At 39.1% G+C, this 18,708-nt stretch overlaps 2 protein-coding genes and 1 non-coding gene across 4 annotated transcripts in view; 1 reads left to right on the top strand and 2 right to left on the bottom strand.

Annotated features, from left to right (window-relative positions):
- Positions 1-2,265, bottom strand: part of vax2 (ventral anterior homeobox 2) — a 30,580-nt gene extending 28,315 nt beyond the window's left edge. The window contains exon 1 of the mRNA XM_067580097.1: positions 588-2,265. Within this exon, the coding sequence (XP_067436198.1) occupies positions 588-822 (235 nt within the window). The 5' untranslated portion in view covers positions 823-2,265. The remainder of the gene's footprint in view (positions 1-587) is intronic.
- A 6,317-nt stretch (positions 2,266-8,582) lies between these two features.
- Positions 8,583-18,708, bottom strand: part of LOC137174075 (adipose secreted signaling protein) — a 33,278-nt gene continuing 23,152 nt past the window's right edge. For both annotated transcript variants that reach the window (XM_067579116.1, XM_067579117.1), the window contains exons 4-6: positions 18,155-18,293; positions 15,671-15,796; positions 8,583-11,355 (exon numbers count right to left, since the gene is read on the bottom strand). In XM_067579116.1, the coding sequence (XP_067435217.1) occupies positions 11,255-11,355; positions 15,671-15,796; positions 18,155-18,293 (366 nt within the window). In that variant the 3' untranslated portion in view covers positions 8,583-11,254. The remainder of the gene's footprint in view (positions 11,356-15,670; positions 15,797-18,154; positions 18,294-18,708) is intronic.
- trnag-gcc (transfer RNA glycine (anticodon GCC)) lies at positions 12,870-12,940 on the top strand. Its single transcript has one exon. It is a non-coding gene; the product is annotated as a tRNA-Gly (tRNA).

Here is an 18,708-nt window from a genome sequence, read left to right as displayed (position 1 = left end):
TTAACACAGTCTGTTCCACACAATGATCTGCTCAGAATCACACTTCAATATTATTTTTATTCAAAATGTTTTTTTAAAAAGGTGTGGTCTGGTGTTGCAATCCTTTAGATATCACGGAAGTGAAAGTAGCCCATTGTTGCAGGAGCTTTTTGTAGTCCATCCTGCACCAGAGGTGTTATATTGTTCACAGACTGAGTCATATGTTTGGAAGCATCAGTCCAAGTTTTAGACAGTTTACACTCTACAGTATGTTGACTTCTAGTTTGTCATATTTTACAGCTACAATTTAACATTTTGTTAGTGGAAGCAGCATCAACAAACCCACCTGCAGAGATTTTGTTGCACATTTAAAGTATTTTTCTTTTATGGCTGCCTACACTGTATGTGTGGGGATAAAAGTGTCAGTGGTGACACCAGTGATGAGGATTATTATTGTTTTACATCCTATGATTTGAATAATTGTGGATAAAATGATAGTTAACTTAAAATATCCTTCAATATCCTGAAACCTGTCATTGATTCCAACTTTGAGGATTGTTGTTTTACGCACGAAATAAATCAAATTTGTTATATTTTGGCCCACTTACCCCTTACTAATATCCTTCGACAGTAGTCAGGGTCCACTCCCAAAAGTTTGTCGTGACCGTCTTCGCTGGAGGACGTCGGGGTGGACGCTGATGTCCCCGGGGTGTCGGTGGAGCTCTGAACCGGGGACCGGCTCCCTATCTCGGCTCGGCACTTTGCCTCCATCCGGTCCGGACACAGCGGGTTGGGTCCACAGCGATGGTTCCCATCGCCCATAGTCGTGGCCTGATCAAACATCTACCAAGTAAGTTACAATCTCTAAGATTATCTCTCCCTCCTTCTGTCGCTGCTGCTCACCCTCGTCTTTCTACTTTCTTCTCCTTTTTGTAAGTGTTCTCCGGAGACGATGAGAGCATGCCCTCCTCTCCCCTCCAAAAAAAAAAAACCAAAAAAACAAAACAAAAAAAAGTAGATCCAGTTACAGAGGAACCATGCAGTCCTGCAACGGTACCGGGGTGCGCTTCAGGTGTCGCGGCATGACGCACGGTCCGGAGTCCAAACCAAAGCAAGGGGGGAGTCGGCTGGGGAGGAAAACTCAGGATCCTACACTAACTAATGTAACCAGGAGGTGCAGGAGGAATACATGGTGCAGCCTGTTAGGTACAAGGGGGCAGCCAGATCTATGGTGGAGCGGGGAGGTGCCACAAACACACACTTGCTCACCCACGTAGAAATAAAAGTAAGAGGCGGCGCGCATAACAGCCTCATGCAGCAGCGGTCACAGTTCACCGTGCACCAGCCAGGGAGCAAAGTTTCTCCTGGTTTCTCCAAAGCAGCAGCCTGTTACTTCACCCCCGCTCAGCTCGACTGCCTCGGCGGATCCTTGATTGCATGTTGTTGGTGGTGAGATGGCCACATAAGGGGGGTCGGTGGTCTTCTGCTTTTTGGAGAGCGCACAGAGAAAAGATGTCTGTGTTGAAAACCTTCAGGAGGGGACTGTCAGGAAATGAGAAATGGTCACATTTGCTCTCAAATAAAGTCTGGAGCACTCTGTCAGTATTTATAATTTGCTTTGCAGCTGAAACATCACGTCTGAGCGGGGCGACTGATACACCCTGCCTGCACTAACAGAGGAGAGATGGTGGTGTGTGGATAATATTTGTGGTGACACGGTACACTTCACAGAGGCAGGAACCCGAGACGTCACTTCCTGCCCACGCAGGGTCGCAGCCGATTGGTCAACTCGCAGGGCACGTTTTGACAAGAGGATGAGCGGCGCTGCAGACCGGGATCAGGCGCGGAGACATGAGACGATGGTTGTGCGCGCTATTCCTCTCTGGAAACAGCCAAATGCAGCGCTGCCTGGGTTTCCCCGCAGCCCTGTCAGGCTCTGACATTTTTTTTTTTTTTTTTGGTTTACGGCCGAACTCTCCCCTGGTCCAGAAAACAATGTGAGTGCAAAAGGCGCACATGTAGTTTCCCAGGAAGCAGAAACACATCTGACCCAGTAAGGTAAAAAAACAAAATTACATTAAAAATATATCACATTTCTTCCCTTTGAAGCTCATTGAAGGGCTTTAAAATTCTCAAAATGAAAACCATAACCACACACATATAAACCGGCATATGAAGGCCAATACTGGCTTTTTATTAAATATTTATAGTCATGTCAATCTGATATGATGGAAGTAAACAGAGAGCCTGCAGAGACATTTAAGTGTCTTTATACGATTTTAGCAGCCAATTCAAATGTCCATGTATATTTTTATGAATTTATTCTTCATTAAAATGACTCATGAACCCCAAAGTTTACTTTTACATACCCAAATCACGTCTCTAAGCACACAGGATGTCCTATATTGAATCAACTGTAAAGCCGTTTGAGACAAATTTGTGCTTTTTGGCTTTAAAAATGAACTTTGTTATTGATCAATGTGCAGGTCGCTCTGCCATAAAGAGCAGTGTTGAGTTTGGATTTCAATAGTGAGTTTCTGTTCCTAAATGCTCACTCAACCTGACAAGATATATACCTACTTATCAGGTTTTTTTGGCATGAAAACGGTCAGATTCAAGCACAAAATATCACCTCAGTGTGAGAATACAATGTTCATAATAACCCATATTGGTGGAAGCCATACTACATGAACAAATACATGAGGTGGACACAAAAACAGCAACACATGCACAATATAATACGATATATATAATCAAAAACAACAACAACACAGACCGCAACCTGAACATTACAAAGGAGTTGAATCACTTCTATGAGATTTAACAGGTGTTTCTCTTATTTTGTCCACCCCCCCTTTCTCCCTCTCTTTCTCTCTCACTCTCTCTCTCCACGCAGCATTGCCTCAAGTTCTCGTTTCATGAAATGGCCCCCGAGCTTCACTCCTATAACAACAAAAAAACCCTCACCAGTAAATAAGCATTTAACACAAAATCTGTTACAAGAAGTACGTGATTTAAAAAAAAACAGCACAAAGCGAAGGTCACCGTTTGTTTTCAACTGGAGATTAAACAGCTCGTTCACTGTCATTTCTACTGTATATATATATGCAGCCATCTTTATATAAAAAAAATAACGCCCCATTTTTCTTCTGCCGGCTTGATGTTGACGGTGTAGCCTGTAGTTTGTTGTGATTGTGAGATAATTTCGGTGGCAGGATGGACTGAAACACCGGGTGGAATTTCCTCTTTACAGGTGAAACATCTTTGGAAAAACACAGCGAATAAAGCATTTTGAGCGGGGATTATATAATTATAGTTTTGCTGTGTGTGTTTCTTCTTATTTTTCTTATCCAAGGCCGTAATTACTGCACACAGACATGGGTCGTTACTCCTTTCAGCTGGCCTAATCTCACAGAGGATGAATAGAAACTGTCAATCAGACGCTGCACTCAGCAGCGAGACAAGAGGGGACTGATTGCTGCTGCTGTGCTGCTGCTGCTGCTGCTGTTGCTGCTGCTGCAACACACACACACACACACACACACACACACACACACACACACACACACACACACACACACACACATGCACGCACCCACACACACACACACACACACACACTTTTCCTCCTTCCTCCTCCTTCTCTTCAGTGTTTTCAGCCTCTGATGCACAGCTAAAACCTTTAAAAAAAAACAGACTTTTCCAAAGACTTCTTATAATTTGATTTCAGTCTCTATTAGAAAAGTTAGCTTCTGTCATTTTGTGACATTTATAATATTTTAACAGCCCTCAGGGGATTTTTTTTTTTTTTTTTTGCTTCTGCTTTTTACTGTCAAATATGTTTTCTGCACTGACTGACACTTCTGGAAATTAGTCTTACTTAAAAGCCTAATGTTCAAAATGCAAACAGGCTTAAATGGGTAGAAATTGTTCATAAAAATGATAGATAGATACTAAATGTACTCCACTTTACATTTATGCAACACCTACAGTACAGTTAGTACTTCACAGATTCGTATTTTCACATAAAAACATTGGATTGTCTTATAATAAATGCAGTAGTTAAACTTTGCTTCATCTCGCGTGCAGCTGCACCATTAAAATGCTGCTTACATGTCAATTCATCAATAATAATTAAGTACAGTAGCTACTCTCAAATAGGCCATTCTGCATACTGAGTACTTTTTATACTTTATTTTGGCTCTTAATACTTGTACTTAAGTAATATTTTAAATGCAGGAAGCTCGTGGTACAACTTTTACTTCATTAAAGGAACTTTTTCCACCACAGTCTAACGAACATGTTGGTCACTGACTGATATGATGATCTGTAAAAACCCACGCGATTCATTTTAATTTGCACATTTATCACTATTCATTAATTGTCCAGGTCATTAACCCTTAAAAACTGTTCACATTCTGAGCCTTCACACTGTCGCCTCGTAATTAGTCTGAACACCATAAATCTATTTTTCATTCTCCTAATAAATGGGTGATTAATCCCTAATGAAGCCTTCAGAGAGCAGAGAGAGTTTATTCTTTAGATTTTATACTGTTTGTTTATGGAGGGGGAAAAAATATTCACAACATTACACACTACATTATGGTTCTGTGTTTCCTAAAACAGGAACTATCATGATTTCAATTTATTGAATATGGAGGGGTTTTTTTAATTAAATGTGGGTCAAAATTAACACAGAACACCTTTTATGTATGAAAATATGTATCAGCTGCACAAGAAATTGAAAAAAAAGTTGAAAAATTTCTATTTTTGTATATTCTGGGTCCCATTTTAGGCTAAAAGAAAGTTATTTAGGGTGTTTTTACAGTTCTCAAATGTTTAAAAATAAAATAAAAGGTCACATTTTGACCTGAACAGTATGTACGAGTTCATTCATATCTCAGTATGATTGCTTAACAAAAAAGTTTCCTACTTTGTAAAACATTAGACTATAGTAAGCCTCTCTATACCTCCAGGAGCTGTTTATTCTAAAATAATTTCATTAATGTGGTTTCAGAAAGTTTTATTACCCTCATGATGATCTTGAATGCAGCTTCAGGGGCTTTTCAGCCCTGAAACCAACACAATCAGTGGAAAACATTGAATTTTTTTGCTCTGTTTTTTTTACATGATAATGATCAAATCTGAAGATATTCCTCTACATATTCGACTTTAAAACCCATTTTACTTCATATTTCTGCTATACTCAAAATCCCAATTATGTTATATCAGTGCGGATAAAGGCGTATATCTGCTGGCACATGATATTGATGCCTGTAGAGACTCTCTGCCTTTGTGCCCACAGGAAAAAAAAAAAAAAAGAGAAAGAAAAAAAAAAAGAAAAAAAAAATGTTTATTTGCACCAAGCACCGACTGCCTCATCTCCGTCCCCCCCGTGTGTGTGCGGCTGTACTGCGGCCTTGTGGAGATGAATCTGATCAATCAGATCAATCAACAGAGATTACTGTAATCCCAGAGGTCAATGGGAGGGCAACGGGCCACGCAGAGTTCACACATCCCACACAAGCTCCAGACAAATCTGTACAGGAATGGCAAACATGTGTGAGCCCACATGCAACTGTGATTTTTTTTTTTTTTAAGATTGAAATAATTCAGATTTAACCGGTTAACACAATAAAATCTAAGTGGAGAGCAGCTGCTGGAAAGGACTGAAGTATTTTTATTAGTTTTACAGTCTCATTGCATTTCTCAAACCTTCATATGAGGCTGTGCAGGAGCACAAATACCTCTGAAAACAGTTTGCTGCGTCTATTTTTTAATAGTGGGTCACGTGATGTCACAAACAAGCATTTTGGGGGGGATTTGTGCTTATTAATAATAAGTTGCTAGAAAACGCGTTGTGTCCAGTATGAAAGCTGCTGCTGGTTCTGCTGGTGAAACTGGACGCCGAGGTTTTGGTGGTGGTATTGGAGAGAGAGAAAAAAAAAGAAAGTAATAACGCAGTAGCTCAGTTGAAATAAACCTTGGAGGAAGGAGGAGGAGAGAAAATGTGTCGGAGGATGAATGTAAAATGACATGTAAGTAGGTTTTACGTTTTAATTCAAGACTTTATTTCTCACGTTAACAGACTCAAATCTGGCTGAAGTCAAGCTGAGGGCTTTTTGAAGTATAAAATAGGTGTTTTTTAGGAGGTTATTTATCTCATCCAGCTTGTTTACAGGCTGTTGCTTTCAGTTTCTTGCCGTGTGTGAGAGCAGAAGACTGAAATAATGCAGCACAGTGGAGGCGATCACATCAGAAAACTGCATAATTTCGTTCAACCAAAAAGCTTAAAATGTCCTGAAGTCTACCTGCACACAGAAGTGACTGTTCATCTGTCGAAATTTACATTCATTTAATATTCTGGCCTTTTTTTTTTTAAAGGATCATATTAATTGTATTCGGTAGAAAAGAAGCTGAACATGTTCTCTAAATGTCACTAATAGGTGGTGTTTGTTCAGACTGCACCTGAATGCAACGATGATTTTAGTCTTTTAGGAATTTAATTTACATTTATTGACTTTGAGGGAAGTTTTCAGGTTAATATCTATTCAAAATATTAAAATCCAACACGTTGCTAAGGAGAAAAACTGTTTCATTTTACAATTTAAATGGTTAAAATAACATTTGCATATAAATCATATCACGTGGAGACATGTTGTAAGTTGCATCAGTAGCCTATTTTTTTATTATTATTGTAACAGGAATTAAAAATCTCTTTTGCAAGTGTGTCCTGCAGCAACATAAAGTTTCAAACAACATAAAAACAAATAAACATTTCACGTGTTTTCAGAGCATTAAAGGGACCAGCTAGTCCAGTATGAATCCTACTACTTCTATTATTAATAATAATAACAACAGTTAAAAAAATAATAATAATAATTAATATTTAGACTATTTAAAATGTTTTTTTCCACATCAGCATTTTTTAAAAACTATTTTATACAACAGACACTTGAGCTGTTGTTAAAATACAATCACAAACTGTCTTTATTCAGATTATTCTTATCATAAAGGATTTATCTTTGACGTTAGCAGAAGTTAAAAACAATAAATAAAAACATTTAAAAAAGAAAAATAGGGTATATTTATCTTTTTTTCCCTATAAACGGATTCCTCAGCAGCTCTGCGTAATTTTTAGAGTCCTTTAAAAAAGTTACCGGCGCACATCTGTCTCCGTTCAAAAGGTGGTTTCTGCTGATATCTGTAATGATCATTGTGGGTTCGAACGGCTGCAGCTGAGTCCGGGTTTAGCTCAGGACACAAAGAGTCCCAGAGGAGACAGCAGAGGGTCGATCTGGTCTCAAGAGTTTCTGCAAACCGGCGGTTCAGCCACCAAACACACGCAGAAACAGCTCTGTGTTGATACATTTATATTCTGCTCATTGCTTGACACTCAAATGATCCGTAATATTTCTGATTTTTGTATTGATTGTAAACACTTTTAAACCTAAGAAGGCATATTTACAGATCAGCCAGAGTTGCAGCCTTTAGTTTTGTTTAATTTGCAGTTTCAGCAGCCATGTTTATTAAAAATTGGTTTTATAATGTCTGAGAATGAGACAAAGAGACAGAAAAGTCCTTATTTCTGCAGTAATTATAACTCTTTAAATAAAAATTGTGAATTCAGCTGCTAAGTAAAGTTTGACATGTAGTAATAACACCTGTGCACTTTATCCTTAAATATTCATTATTATCCTTATAATGTGGACAGTTAAACCTCAACTAGTTTCTATCTTGTTTCTGCAGCCACACACACAGTATCCAGATGAACCAGGTGCTTATAAATGTCTAAATGTTCTATTCAGCTATGATTGATATTTTTATTATAGTGGAAATAAAAGTATTGGTGTAAATCTCTTCTCAAGTTGAAGTAAAAATGCCCAACTAGTGTAAAAAAACAACATTGTTGAATGTAATTGTCTTCCATGTATGTTTATCTAAAGAAAAGAAAAGCCAACAGTTCCACTTATTTGTCATATTTGGGGGGGAAATGCTCATAATCAGCCAATTAAGTCTGTATTCAATGTGATTTGTAATTGAAATAAACATGTTTGACTTATAAATTGTAAAAGAAACAGAAGTTAAAAGTTATCAATTTACAGTATGTAAGTATGTAAATGTAATTAATTTCTTCAACCAAGCTATGAAATTGTTCTACAGGCTTGAATCTACTTGTTGACAAAAATATATACATATATATAGATATATATATATGTATATATTACATGACTTGAATATGAGTTATGTGTCATATACAGTGTTTCCAGTATGTTTATATAATCAGTTTTGTGTTCGCCTGTTAAACTGAACAGACTGAGCTGCACAAAGATAAATACACTCCAAATTCTCTAGAAATAAACCCCTAATTCTATGAAGACTTTCACATTCATCTGAAATGAGAAAAAAAAATCGTGCGTCCAAACAGTTTTGTGTCATCACTACAATCATGAAAAAAACGATTTTGTGTAAGAGGTTACATCATGTTATGCAGGGCATGTGTACTGTAAGCCACAGTTACTTTAGATAAATAAAACAGCGCTGTGGCGGCGTAGACTGCCATCAAGTGTTCCTGCTATGAACTGACAAGAGTCCACGATGAGTAAAACTCAAACATACAGACGTTTTTATTTTATTTTTGACATCAAAAAAAGTACAAATCACGCACACGGTGGGTGGGGGGGAGCAGATGTCAACAAATAAACTGCTACATTCTTGAAACAGAAACATACAGAGCACTTCAGTTTCACACTATAAGAAAGGAGCAAAACCAGACTTTGACCTAATAACACGCAAGCAAACATTTAAATCAGTGTAATCTGCACTACACCAAGAACTATGTAGAGACACAGAATCATTTTCTTTAAGGCTGAATGCATTTAAAAGGGGAAGAAAAACAAATGAGGCGACATGAGAAAAAAAAAGCAGGAAATGTTATGATTGATATGGATATGGAGATCATGGCACTTGCTCTATAAGCAAAAATGTTAATTGAGTTCGCGTGATGAGGATTCGAGCTGTAATTTCCATGTTTTTTTGTGAATGAATGTACTGACGGGACACATGATACACCTGTCTGATCGGACGAGGTGAGCTGGTGGAAGCTGTGGGATTTTAACACTCGTGGAAAGACAACAAACAAGCAGGTGTCATACTGGATCAAGAGGGCAACTTTTTTTTTTTCTGATCCCAGAGATATATTTTTCTATTTCCCCTTCCCTCCCCAGAGGTGTCACTGGGCTCGGACGTGTACGGTCGCCTCCCTGCTGCTTCAGACTGGTCGGTACAGTATGTGACGGGGTAAAACAATGTTAAATCATTTGGACAGTACAATGGAAGGCACTTGTGTCGCATGTGCGTTCTGAAGGCTTCGTCAATTCAAACAAAGAAACTAAATGTTAATCCTTCCTGGACCCTGCTGGGCTGCAGCAGGCTTTCTTAAAAGGAAAAATCCACCCAAAAACACTTTCGTACCTTTAAAATACAGCTGTTGGCTACAACGATTACTTTCTCGGTAACTACTCGGCAAATATCGGCAACTACTCTGATATTTGGGTAATCATTTAGGTAGCTTTAGAAGCAAAAATGGCAAAAATGTGATGGTTTCAGGTTCTCAAATTTGAGAATTTGCTGCGTTTCCTTTTCTTATTACAGAAAATTGAATATATTTGGGCTTTCGACTGTTGGTCACCATGGACACCAGTAATTGTGATGGACATTTTCACTGTTTAGATGTTTTATACACCAGAACAATTCATCAATTAATCGCCAAAATAATCTGAAGATTAATCGATCATGAAAATAATTGTTAGTTGCAGCTCTACTTTTTAATCAATTAATCATTTAGTCAATAAAATGCTAACAAATAATCCCTCACTGCCTACAGTGATGTCAGTTTGTTGTTGTGTTTGACTACCAGTCCAAAAGCTGACGATATCCCAAAGAAAAAAAGAAAACCGCCACGTTTGAGACGCTGAAACTGAAGAACATTTGTATTTTTGCTTGAAACAAATGACTGAAACGATTGATCGATTATCAAAATAGCTGCCAATTAAGTTTCTCTTGTTCGACTAATTGATTACTGGACTAGTCGTTGCAGCTCTCTTGTGATTATCTTTTATTTCTGTACAAAAGTGGAGAAACATAACAGGATGTCAGAAAACGTTTCAGAGATTTTGTTGTTAGTTCCTCATAATAAAAGAAAAAAAGTGCATTTTTCTAGATGCACAATAACATAAACATGTTTCACAATCATACAGGGAGGAAAAACAGATTCAAGAGACTAGTACCATGTTCTGTAGATGGATCACATGTTTTGAGGTATTTTTCATGATAAGTAAAACCTCTCTCCATTATCGCTGCTGTAAACGATTTCCTCACTTACACCTTCACACATATTTCTGAAGGGATTTCCTGAAAATCAGTAGAAGTAGATAAAGCAGGTTGAGGTAAAACACGTGAAACAGACACGTAAAGAACCAACCGTGAGGATTTTAAAAACGTAAGAGTGTCCGAGTTGGATTTTTCCTTTAAATACAGAGATGCCACCACCCTGCAGCACAGTTAAAACCCATCATTTATCCAAAAAAAAAAGCCTTCAGAATGGAGAGCGTTACATACAGCGGTCTGCAGTGCCCCCTTATGGTTAAACAGACACATTATAGGCTCAGCATTGCTATTTAATTCAACCCCATTTCCCTGATTTGTGCAGATTTGTTCCATTCTTTTAGTTCAATTTCAAGCAACTTAATCAATAAAAAGAGCCCTTATTTACACCTGCACCTTTAAATCCATGTGGGATACAGATTGTATGGTTTGCACATCAGGAAATGAGTGAACTGGAGCACAAGAGGCAGTGACAGAAGATCTGAGGCTGCACTGATTTTAAAGAGCACTGCTGCCCTCTGGAGGTTCAGTAAAGAAAAGACAGATCAACGACACGACGTGTGACGGCGAACAGACGACAGAGTTTTTTAGGGCTTGTAGAGGAATCGAAGAAAGATGAAATGTGACGAAATGTCCGTTCGGGTTCTGCCGATGTTGGCGGTGAAAGTCACAGCAGAGGAATGTTTTTGTATGTAAGAGACGTTGCAGACAAAACTCAACACCGGGGCTTGATATGCTGCATGTGGCACTATGTCTGCACTAAATGTGTGTGTGTGAGATTTCTATTTCTTCTTCTATTTGGGGGATATGGTGTGTGTGTGTGTGTGTGTGTGTGTTATTTTGTGTGTGTGTTTGTGTGTATGTGAAGGGGAACGGGAACTCTCGAGAGTCAGTCAAATCCTTGCCAGTCGCTCTGTTCAGAGTCGTACTCCAGCTCCACCCCGATGCAGCGAACTCCCTCCAGCAGCATGGGTGTACCGTGGTGACGATCTGGACGAGAGGCAGAAAGAGAAAGAAGGGAATCAGAAGAAGTGCACACTTGACAACCCGAATAACTTCAAACCAATAAACAAGAGAAAATATTATTGAATATAAATGTGTTGATGTAACGAAAATATACTGCAGATCAGCCAAGTTGCCTCTGGATAAAAGTTAAGTAAGCAAATAGGGAAGTAATGAAATAAAGATGTGATGACAAGGTTATTGATATCTGTATCATAGTTAAGTAATTACATTCACAATAGTCTTGTGCTGTCAGTATTGTGCCACCTGCCTCAAGAATCTGAATCTTTTCTTATGAATTTATGTGCATGTGACACGATTCATTTCATCAATGTACACACAAATTCATTTTCACTTCACATTTTCAAACTGTATTCAACCTTTCGGAGCCTCGGTTTCAAACAACTATGAAGACAGTGGATGAAAAACAAATGAGGAAGTGCCTCCTGGATCTGAAAACGACGTGACGTAAAACAGGTGCTCCTGATGCACAGCTAACCAATCAATGTCCACGACTTCCCCAAAAGGTCAAGGCACAAAAGTTATAAAGCTTCATCATGTAGCCACTATATATAATAAAGTCATGAAACAGTGTGCCTTGACTTTTTGGGAAATGTATTTCCCCTTTTTGCGGACGTTAACTATGAAAACAGGTTCAGATTGTACAAAAAAACATGACCACAGTAGCTCCACAGAAAGCAGCTTCCCATTCACTTCAATGTCTTTTCTTGGTTTCACTAAACTTGTAAAAAGCCAGATGAAGAAATAACTTGTTAAATTTGTCTCTGTGTATTTCGGTGCTTTGAGCAAACACTCGCAGAGCTGCTGTTACATTTGTGTGTATTCTGCTCGCCGCTGGAATCTGACAAACAACCGCATCTCCTGCGGGTTTTTATTTTTTAGTTCTTATTTATATAAATGTTATCGTCGCTGTCGAGAATCTGTGCGAGTAAATAAAAGTGAGAGTCTCCTGGTTGCTGGAAAGAATCCTGCGGTGAAGAGGTGCAGCTTTCCAGTTGTGCCTCATCCATGCGGTGTGGACTCAACATGGAAGAAAGCACAGACTGAGAGGCTCAGTTTAGGGCCGGGAGCTCCCCGTCACCCCCCCCCCCCCGCCTTCTACCCTCCTCCCCTCCTACTTCAAGTGTCCGCTTACATGCAGTTCAAGAGCCGCCCACCTCCTATGTGGAGGTTTCCAGTTGAAAACGCTGCACAGCATGACTGATCACAGATATTCAGAGCTGCAGGACTTAAAACTCAGTGCTACCGTGATCCTGGATAAGAGGTCATATACACGACACGTCACATCCCACCAGTGTTATAATGAGACTGAATCGAGGTTAAATGAGACTCACACACATTTATATTAAGTTTATTTATCTATAACCAACTATGAAACCTTTCACAGTCAAACAGTATGAACAAATGTTTTAAAACTCAGCACTAGTTTGGGTCTAAGCTCATTGTTCACTTGCTACACTGCACTAGAAACCTGCACCAATGCATTGGTGGTTCAGTGGTAGAATTCTCGCCTGCCACGCGGGAGGCCCGGGTTCGATTCCCGGCCAATGCAACACACTTTTCTCCCCCCCCTACCTCCATCATACAGAGAGACAAGAGACAGGAATGACTCTGCAGACTCACATTAGCATAAAAACGTACTGGAGCTGCAATACAGACATACTTATATTCTTTTGTTCTATGTGTTTTTCTTATTTATAGTTATTTATAATCATTAACCCCTTAACATCCACCCTTTTTATAGAATTTTCGCCTATTTGGCACACCCAAATGGAAAAGCTTATAACAGAAGAACTGTGAGGCCATGATGCATGAATTAGGCTTCATTTGACAAGTAACATCTTCTAGTTTCTGGAAATGTGTTTGTTCAGCATGTGGCTAAAACACAAACAAAACTACATCAGTTCAAATAAGGCTCAATAAGGCTGTTTTTATGGCTCGTCTATAATGAGTCATATTTGAATAACAATAATTAGGACTTGCTTTATGCCAGAACTGTACAGAACAACATATACCTTCTACATCCTTTATAAAATCCCAGACCTCAAGGCCTAACCTAATGAGAGCTCGGGAGTCTTTAGTTTGTGGTGTCACTGAACCTCTCCAATCATCTGTAATTGGCCAAACTGTGCCGACTGCTTTGACTCATTACTGTGTGATGCTACTGCTTACAAATGGCTTAAGCGGGTCACCGGCAACCCCGTGGATGTTAAAAGGTTAATTTCCCAGTGAAGTTTACTGTTTCAGTGCACTGATGTCATTTTATACAACACAGCTTATTGTTAAACTGTAAAACATCATGCCTCCATTACATATCTTTGTCACAAGTGTTTGATAACCACATCTGAGGGATCATTGCAAAAAACGTGTTTATGTATTATAAGATTATCGGCCGAAATATCAATATCGGAATTTTTTGTCCAAAACCCAAAGATGTTCAATTTACATAGTTGTAAGACAGAGAAAAGCAGGAAATTCTCACAATTTTGAGGCTAGAACCAGAAAATTGTTTGTTTGTGTGATTTACATAATTAATCAATGATCAAAATAGTTGTCAATTTTCTGCCAACTCATTGATCAGTTAATTTATAAACACTAGTTTCAGCACTAATGATTAAAATAAACATTTCCTTACATATATTAACATGTTTTATACAGTTTCGAGTAATGCATTTGTAATAACTGATCTATTAACCGTCTGTTGTTATATTTCACTCATTGAGTCACTTATCTAACAGCAGCGGTGCAGTTCGGGTAACAGCAAAGGCGGAAGGCAGAGCTTAATCCATTGATCTGGTCGTTGTCCAGGCCTCACTTACACGCACACATCTGGACAGATGTTCAGGTCACGCTTTGTGAGTAAAAATAAAACACTGACCGACCCGGCCGCCACTCACCCCTCGAACACACGAGTCCTGCTACTGTATATTTACGTAGGCACAGATGGAAAGACACATGCGCTCCCCTGTGACTAATTCTCCATCTGCTGACATAAATGATATATAATTCAGTCCCACTGACACTGTTTTAAGTGTAGGAATCAAATTCATTACTGCTCTGCTGTGTCAGAGAGCTTCATGATGTCAGACGGCAGAAAAACACTGCTACTGTGTAGGAGAGAGAGTTTTGTTACTGAGAGATTTGTGTTTTATTAGTTGTGTTGTTATTATTTGAATTATTCTATTGTAAAGAAGGTTGTAGAGAAATTTTACTGTAAAAAACTGTCTGTAAACTAATATTACAGCTGATTATTTTTAGGGGCTGTTAGAGATTTGGTTGTTGAAGTCACCAGCAGGTGGCAGCAGCACACCAGTAAAGACTGGTGAAACTGTTCACTTCAGATTTCTCAATTTTACAACTGAAAGAGATTCGAAGAAGTTTGATGCAACATTAAGAGTCTGTTGTGAAAATCAGCCTCAGAATCCTATTTTTAAAAATGAGAACATGTTGGTAAAACAAACCAAAATTCATTGTGATGTCAAGTTTGATCATTTAAACCTCTGGATGAGAAATACTGAAACACACAACAAATTAATTAGAAATGTTTAGAAACGTTTATGAACATATTCTGAAATACTTTTTTCTATAAAAATTGTTACTTTTTCTAGTTTCAGCTTCTAGATTTGCTGTTTTTCTTTATCTTTTGTGATAATAAACTGAATATCTTTGGGTTTTTGGACTGTTGGTTGGACAGAACAAGCAAATTGAAGAGGTCACTCTGGGTTTTAGGAAATTATGATTGTAAAAAAATGGTACTTTTTCACTATTTTTGACATATTTTTTAGACCAAACGCTTAATTGTGATAATAACTGTCTGGTTTATTGATCAAAACTAACCATTGTTGCAGACCTACTTGCAGACTGCAGATTAAAAATGGCAGTAAAATGTTAAGTTTTAACAGTAAAAGCTACAGTTTTAAAAGACTGAAACATAATTTTATAGTATCACAGTCTCTCATAAAGATTTTGAGTTCATTCTACAAATTTTTTTTATTCCTTTAAGGTTTTACAAGTAGAAATGCTTGAAAAAGTGATCTGTGAATGCTAATGTAAGTGCAGGGAACACCCAAACATTGTCTTTCTATCTAATAGGAAGTGTCTCTGAAGAAAGGAAAGACGAGGGGAAACAATGATGAATCATTTGAGTTACTCAGTTCACCAACTGTCAAAAAAGACGACAAAAGGTCATCTGCGAGCTACAGTGTGGTGCAATATAAACTGCACATGCAGAGGGCACCGAGCAATGAGAGTATCACCATAGTTTCTGGTAAGGAAACCTCACCCATGACTCTGGCGTGAACTTTGACCTTGACACAGATGTCCTCGTTGGTCTCGCTCAGCAGTTGCACCTCCTCACACAGAACTCCCTCCTGCTGCGCCATGTACTCGCACGTTACCTTCAGACCTCCTGGAAAACAGAAAGAGAAAATACAAAAGGGGAGGAGAGATTGGGTTTCCTCTTTTTTGCCAAGTGTTCACACACACACACACACACACACACACACACACACACACACACACACACACATCTCTCTCTGCGTGAGGTGATATTTTCAATATGGATCAGACTGACGCTAGAAAAACAAATCAGGCAACCACAAGAGAACAAAATATCACATGACGGAAAAACACATAAACACAGCTGATGACTGATGAGTAAATATATTAAAACACAAACACACACAGACAAATATGGACACACACCTGCCGCTGTTAACATCAGCTGATACACACACACACAAACACACACACACAGGTCTAGAAACGGGCCAGAGGGTGAAATAAAGAGTGTGACAGTAAGTTGAAAGTAAAGGTCAGTCAGTTACAGTTACAAGCATGTAAGTGGGCACAACTCCCAGGAACATTAGGATCACCTTTGGCCCATTTCAGCTGGTTTATTGGTGAGGGGCGGAAATCCAGTTAAGACTCACACACATTCAAGTTCACAGTTACACTTCAAGTAAAGTCATTTCCAGCCCACACAGGTGCCAGATGTTTGAGGTTTACCGCCTACGACAGCACAAGTGACAGGAATTCAAGACAAATACAGGAAAGTGTTTGAAAGTCAGCTTTGTGTTTATGATCTCTCAGAGATGGATTGCTGAGCTAACACTGTCTGAGCTCTCCATTGCTGGCTGTAATCCTCAGCCATCTGGTACTCCGTGCAGCCTGTAACAATGCTGCTGAGAATTACTCGCAAAATATTTCACTCAGGGCTGCCTGCAGCAAAACCAGACATATACTTAACTTTCCTTTTTTTTTTTTGGATGTTAAAGGTAGAATCACCATCGCTCTGTATGTGGTTTGGGGAATAAATATCTGGCTGTGATGGGATTAAAGTAATGAATGACATTTAAAGTTCAACTGAAATTGAAGAGCATGTTTTTTGGCTGGACCGGCCAATGACCAGCTCTATGACCACGGTTGTCCGTGAGTGAATGAGTGATGAAGTAACACCATCGGTCAGCCAGCCAGGTGTTGGAGTTTCCCCATTGGCTGTTGCTCTTTCAAAGAATCGGCGTGAGATGATGGAAGCGGAGGATAGCAGCGTGACGCCGAGTGACTGTGTTTCCTGCTTCGAGCTCTAACGCTCTCAGCTCAGGTGTTAAATACAGTGAAGTCGGCTGAACTCCTCCTCCGACTCTGCGGCCGTCAGCAGCCAACAGGACAGACGCTCTGCCGTGGGTTTGGATTTTATAACTGAACTAATACCAGGATGCAAACTTTTTATTTCTCTGACGTTTTCACATTACAAACGATGGACAAGAGCATTAAAACACGAGTCTTGCACGTAAAACATGCGACTCATGTAGCTGTTATATCAGGTTAGCGTGGGGCGGCTGCTCTGCAGGTGCGCTTGATTTGACTGTAACTGGGCGGAGATGAAGCCTCCTGGAGAAGTGCACTGCTAACATTATCGCAACAGTGGCAAATTACAGCAGAAACTGGACCAAAACCTCTACCAAAGAGGGAAAAGATCAAAATGCAACATACAGAAATAGCAACGCTGTCTTGTCATCTGCTGTTTTGGTTTGAGAATGAATCATCTACACAGCAGCAGGTACAAGGGTGCAAAGTACAAGGATGTCCACATACTTTTGGCCATATAGTGTATATTGGTCATCTTCTTTTACAAAACAAAAAACACAAAGCTACCAGAGTATTATTAACACTGTCTATTGCAGCCACTTTATAACAATCTACCTCTCAACAGCTTCAGGGGTTTAACTTTCTCTTTAAAGCAGAACTAATGGGGTTTTTTTGGCCACTTGCGGTCAGAACTTCACATTAAACTCAACATTATGGCCTCATAAAGTTGTTATGGGGGAACTTGTTAGCGAATATCTGCCTATTAACATATCCAAAAGATATCAAGCAACAATCAAAATTTAAAATATAAGTCCAATATTCCCTCTCTCTTTTCACATCTGTTTCTATTTCTGGTTTTAAACAACTCCTGAGAAATAAAATGTGTAAAACCAAAACAAGGCGCTGAAAGATGCTAAAACGCTCCGTAGAGCTGAGGGGAAGTGCAACTGCAGAGTCAGGTGATAAATCTCTGTGGGTTTGTCACTACAAGCGAACCCTTTCACATTAGATAAGTTATTTGATCAATTGTTGGAAACAGCCAGAAAAACCAAGACCAGGTTTCCCCTGAACGTTTCCTCTGAATATTTCATGGAAAGCAGGGTTCTTGGTCATTTTGAAATTATATTTATTTATTCACGTACTGTTTTTCCTCATTCTCTCATGATGTTGATCTTACCCTCCGGTGCAGGTGTAATATCAGTGATCCGGAGGTGTGGACTGGGTACTGGCGCTGGACACACATCCTTCCCCAGAGCCGGGACCTCAGGCAACGTGAACGTGATTTCATAACGGTGCTGCGTCTTTAGGAAGCCAACCTAAGTAAGAGGGAGAGATATTTAGAGGGTTGTAAGGCAAAGAGTCAAGCAAAGACTTGGCCATTAGGAAGAAATACAATGGCTGTCTTTCTTTCTCCTGCAAACTAATCCGACTAACCACATGGGGAGAGGGCTGGGTCAAGAGAAGAATAATAGAGAGAGGGATTTACACCGAGGGAACAGGCTTTGTGTTGGACTCACATTGCATAATGGAAGTCCATTACAGCTCAATAAATAAAGGATTAATTCTATAAGTAACATGGATAAGTAATTCTCATTAACACTACACTATTTGGATAAGTTTTCCTTGAGGTAGTTCTCTAATTGAAATCATTAGTTATTGCTCTGGTGATTTTAATCCTCTCAACGTCTGCTATATTGGCAATATTTGTCTGACTGGAAATAAAACTGAACT

This window comes from Thunnus thynnus, chromosome 22, assembly GCF_963924715.1.
Source record: "Thunnus thynnus chromosome 22, fThuThy2.1, whole genome shotgun sequence".
NCBI lineage: Eukaryota > Metazoa > Chordata > Actinopteri > Scombriformes > Scombridae > Thunnus > Thunnus thynnus.
The sequence above is the reverse complement of the archived record's forward strand: the minus strand, read 5'-3'. Positions and strand labels throughout refer to the sequence as shown.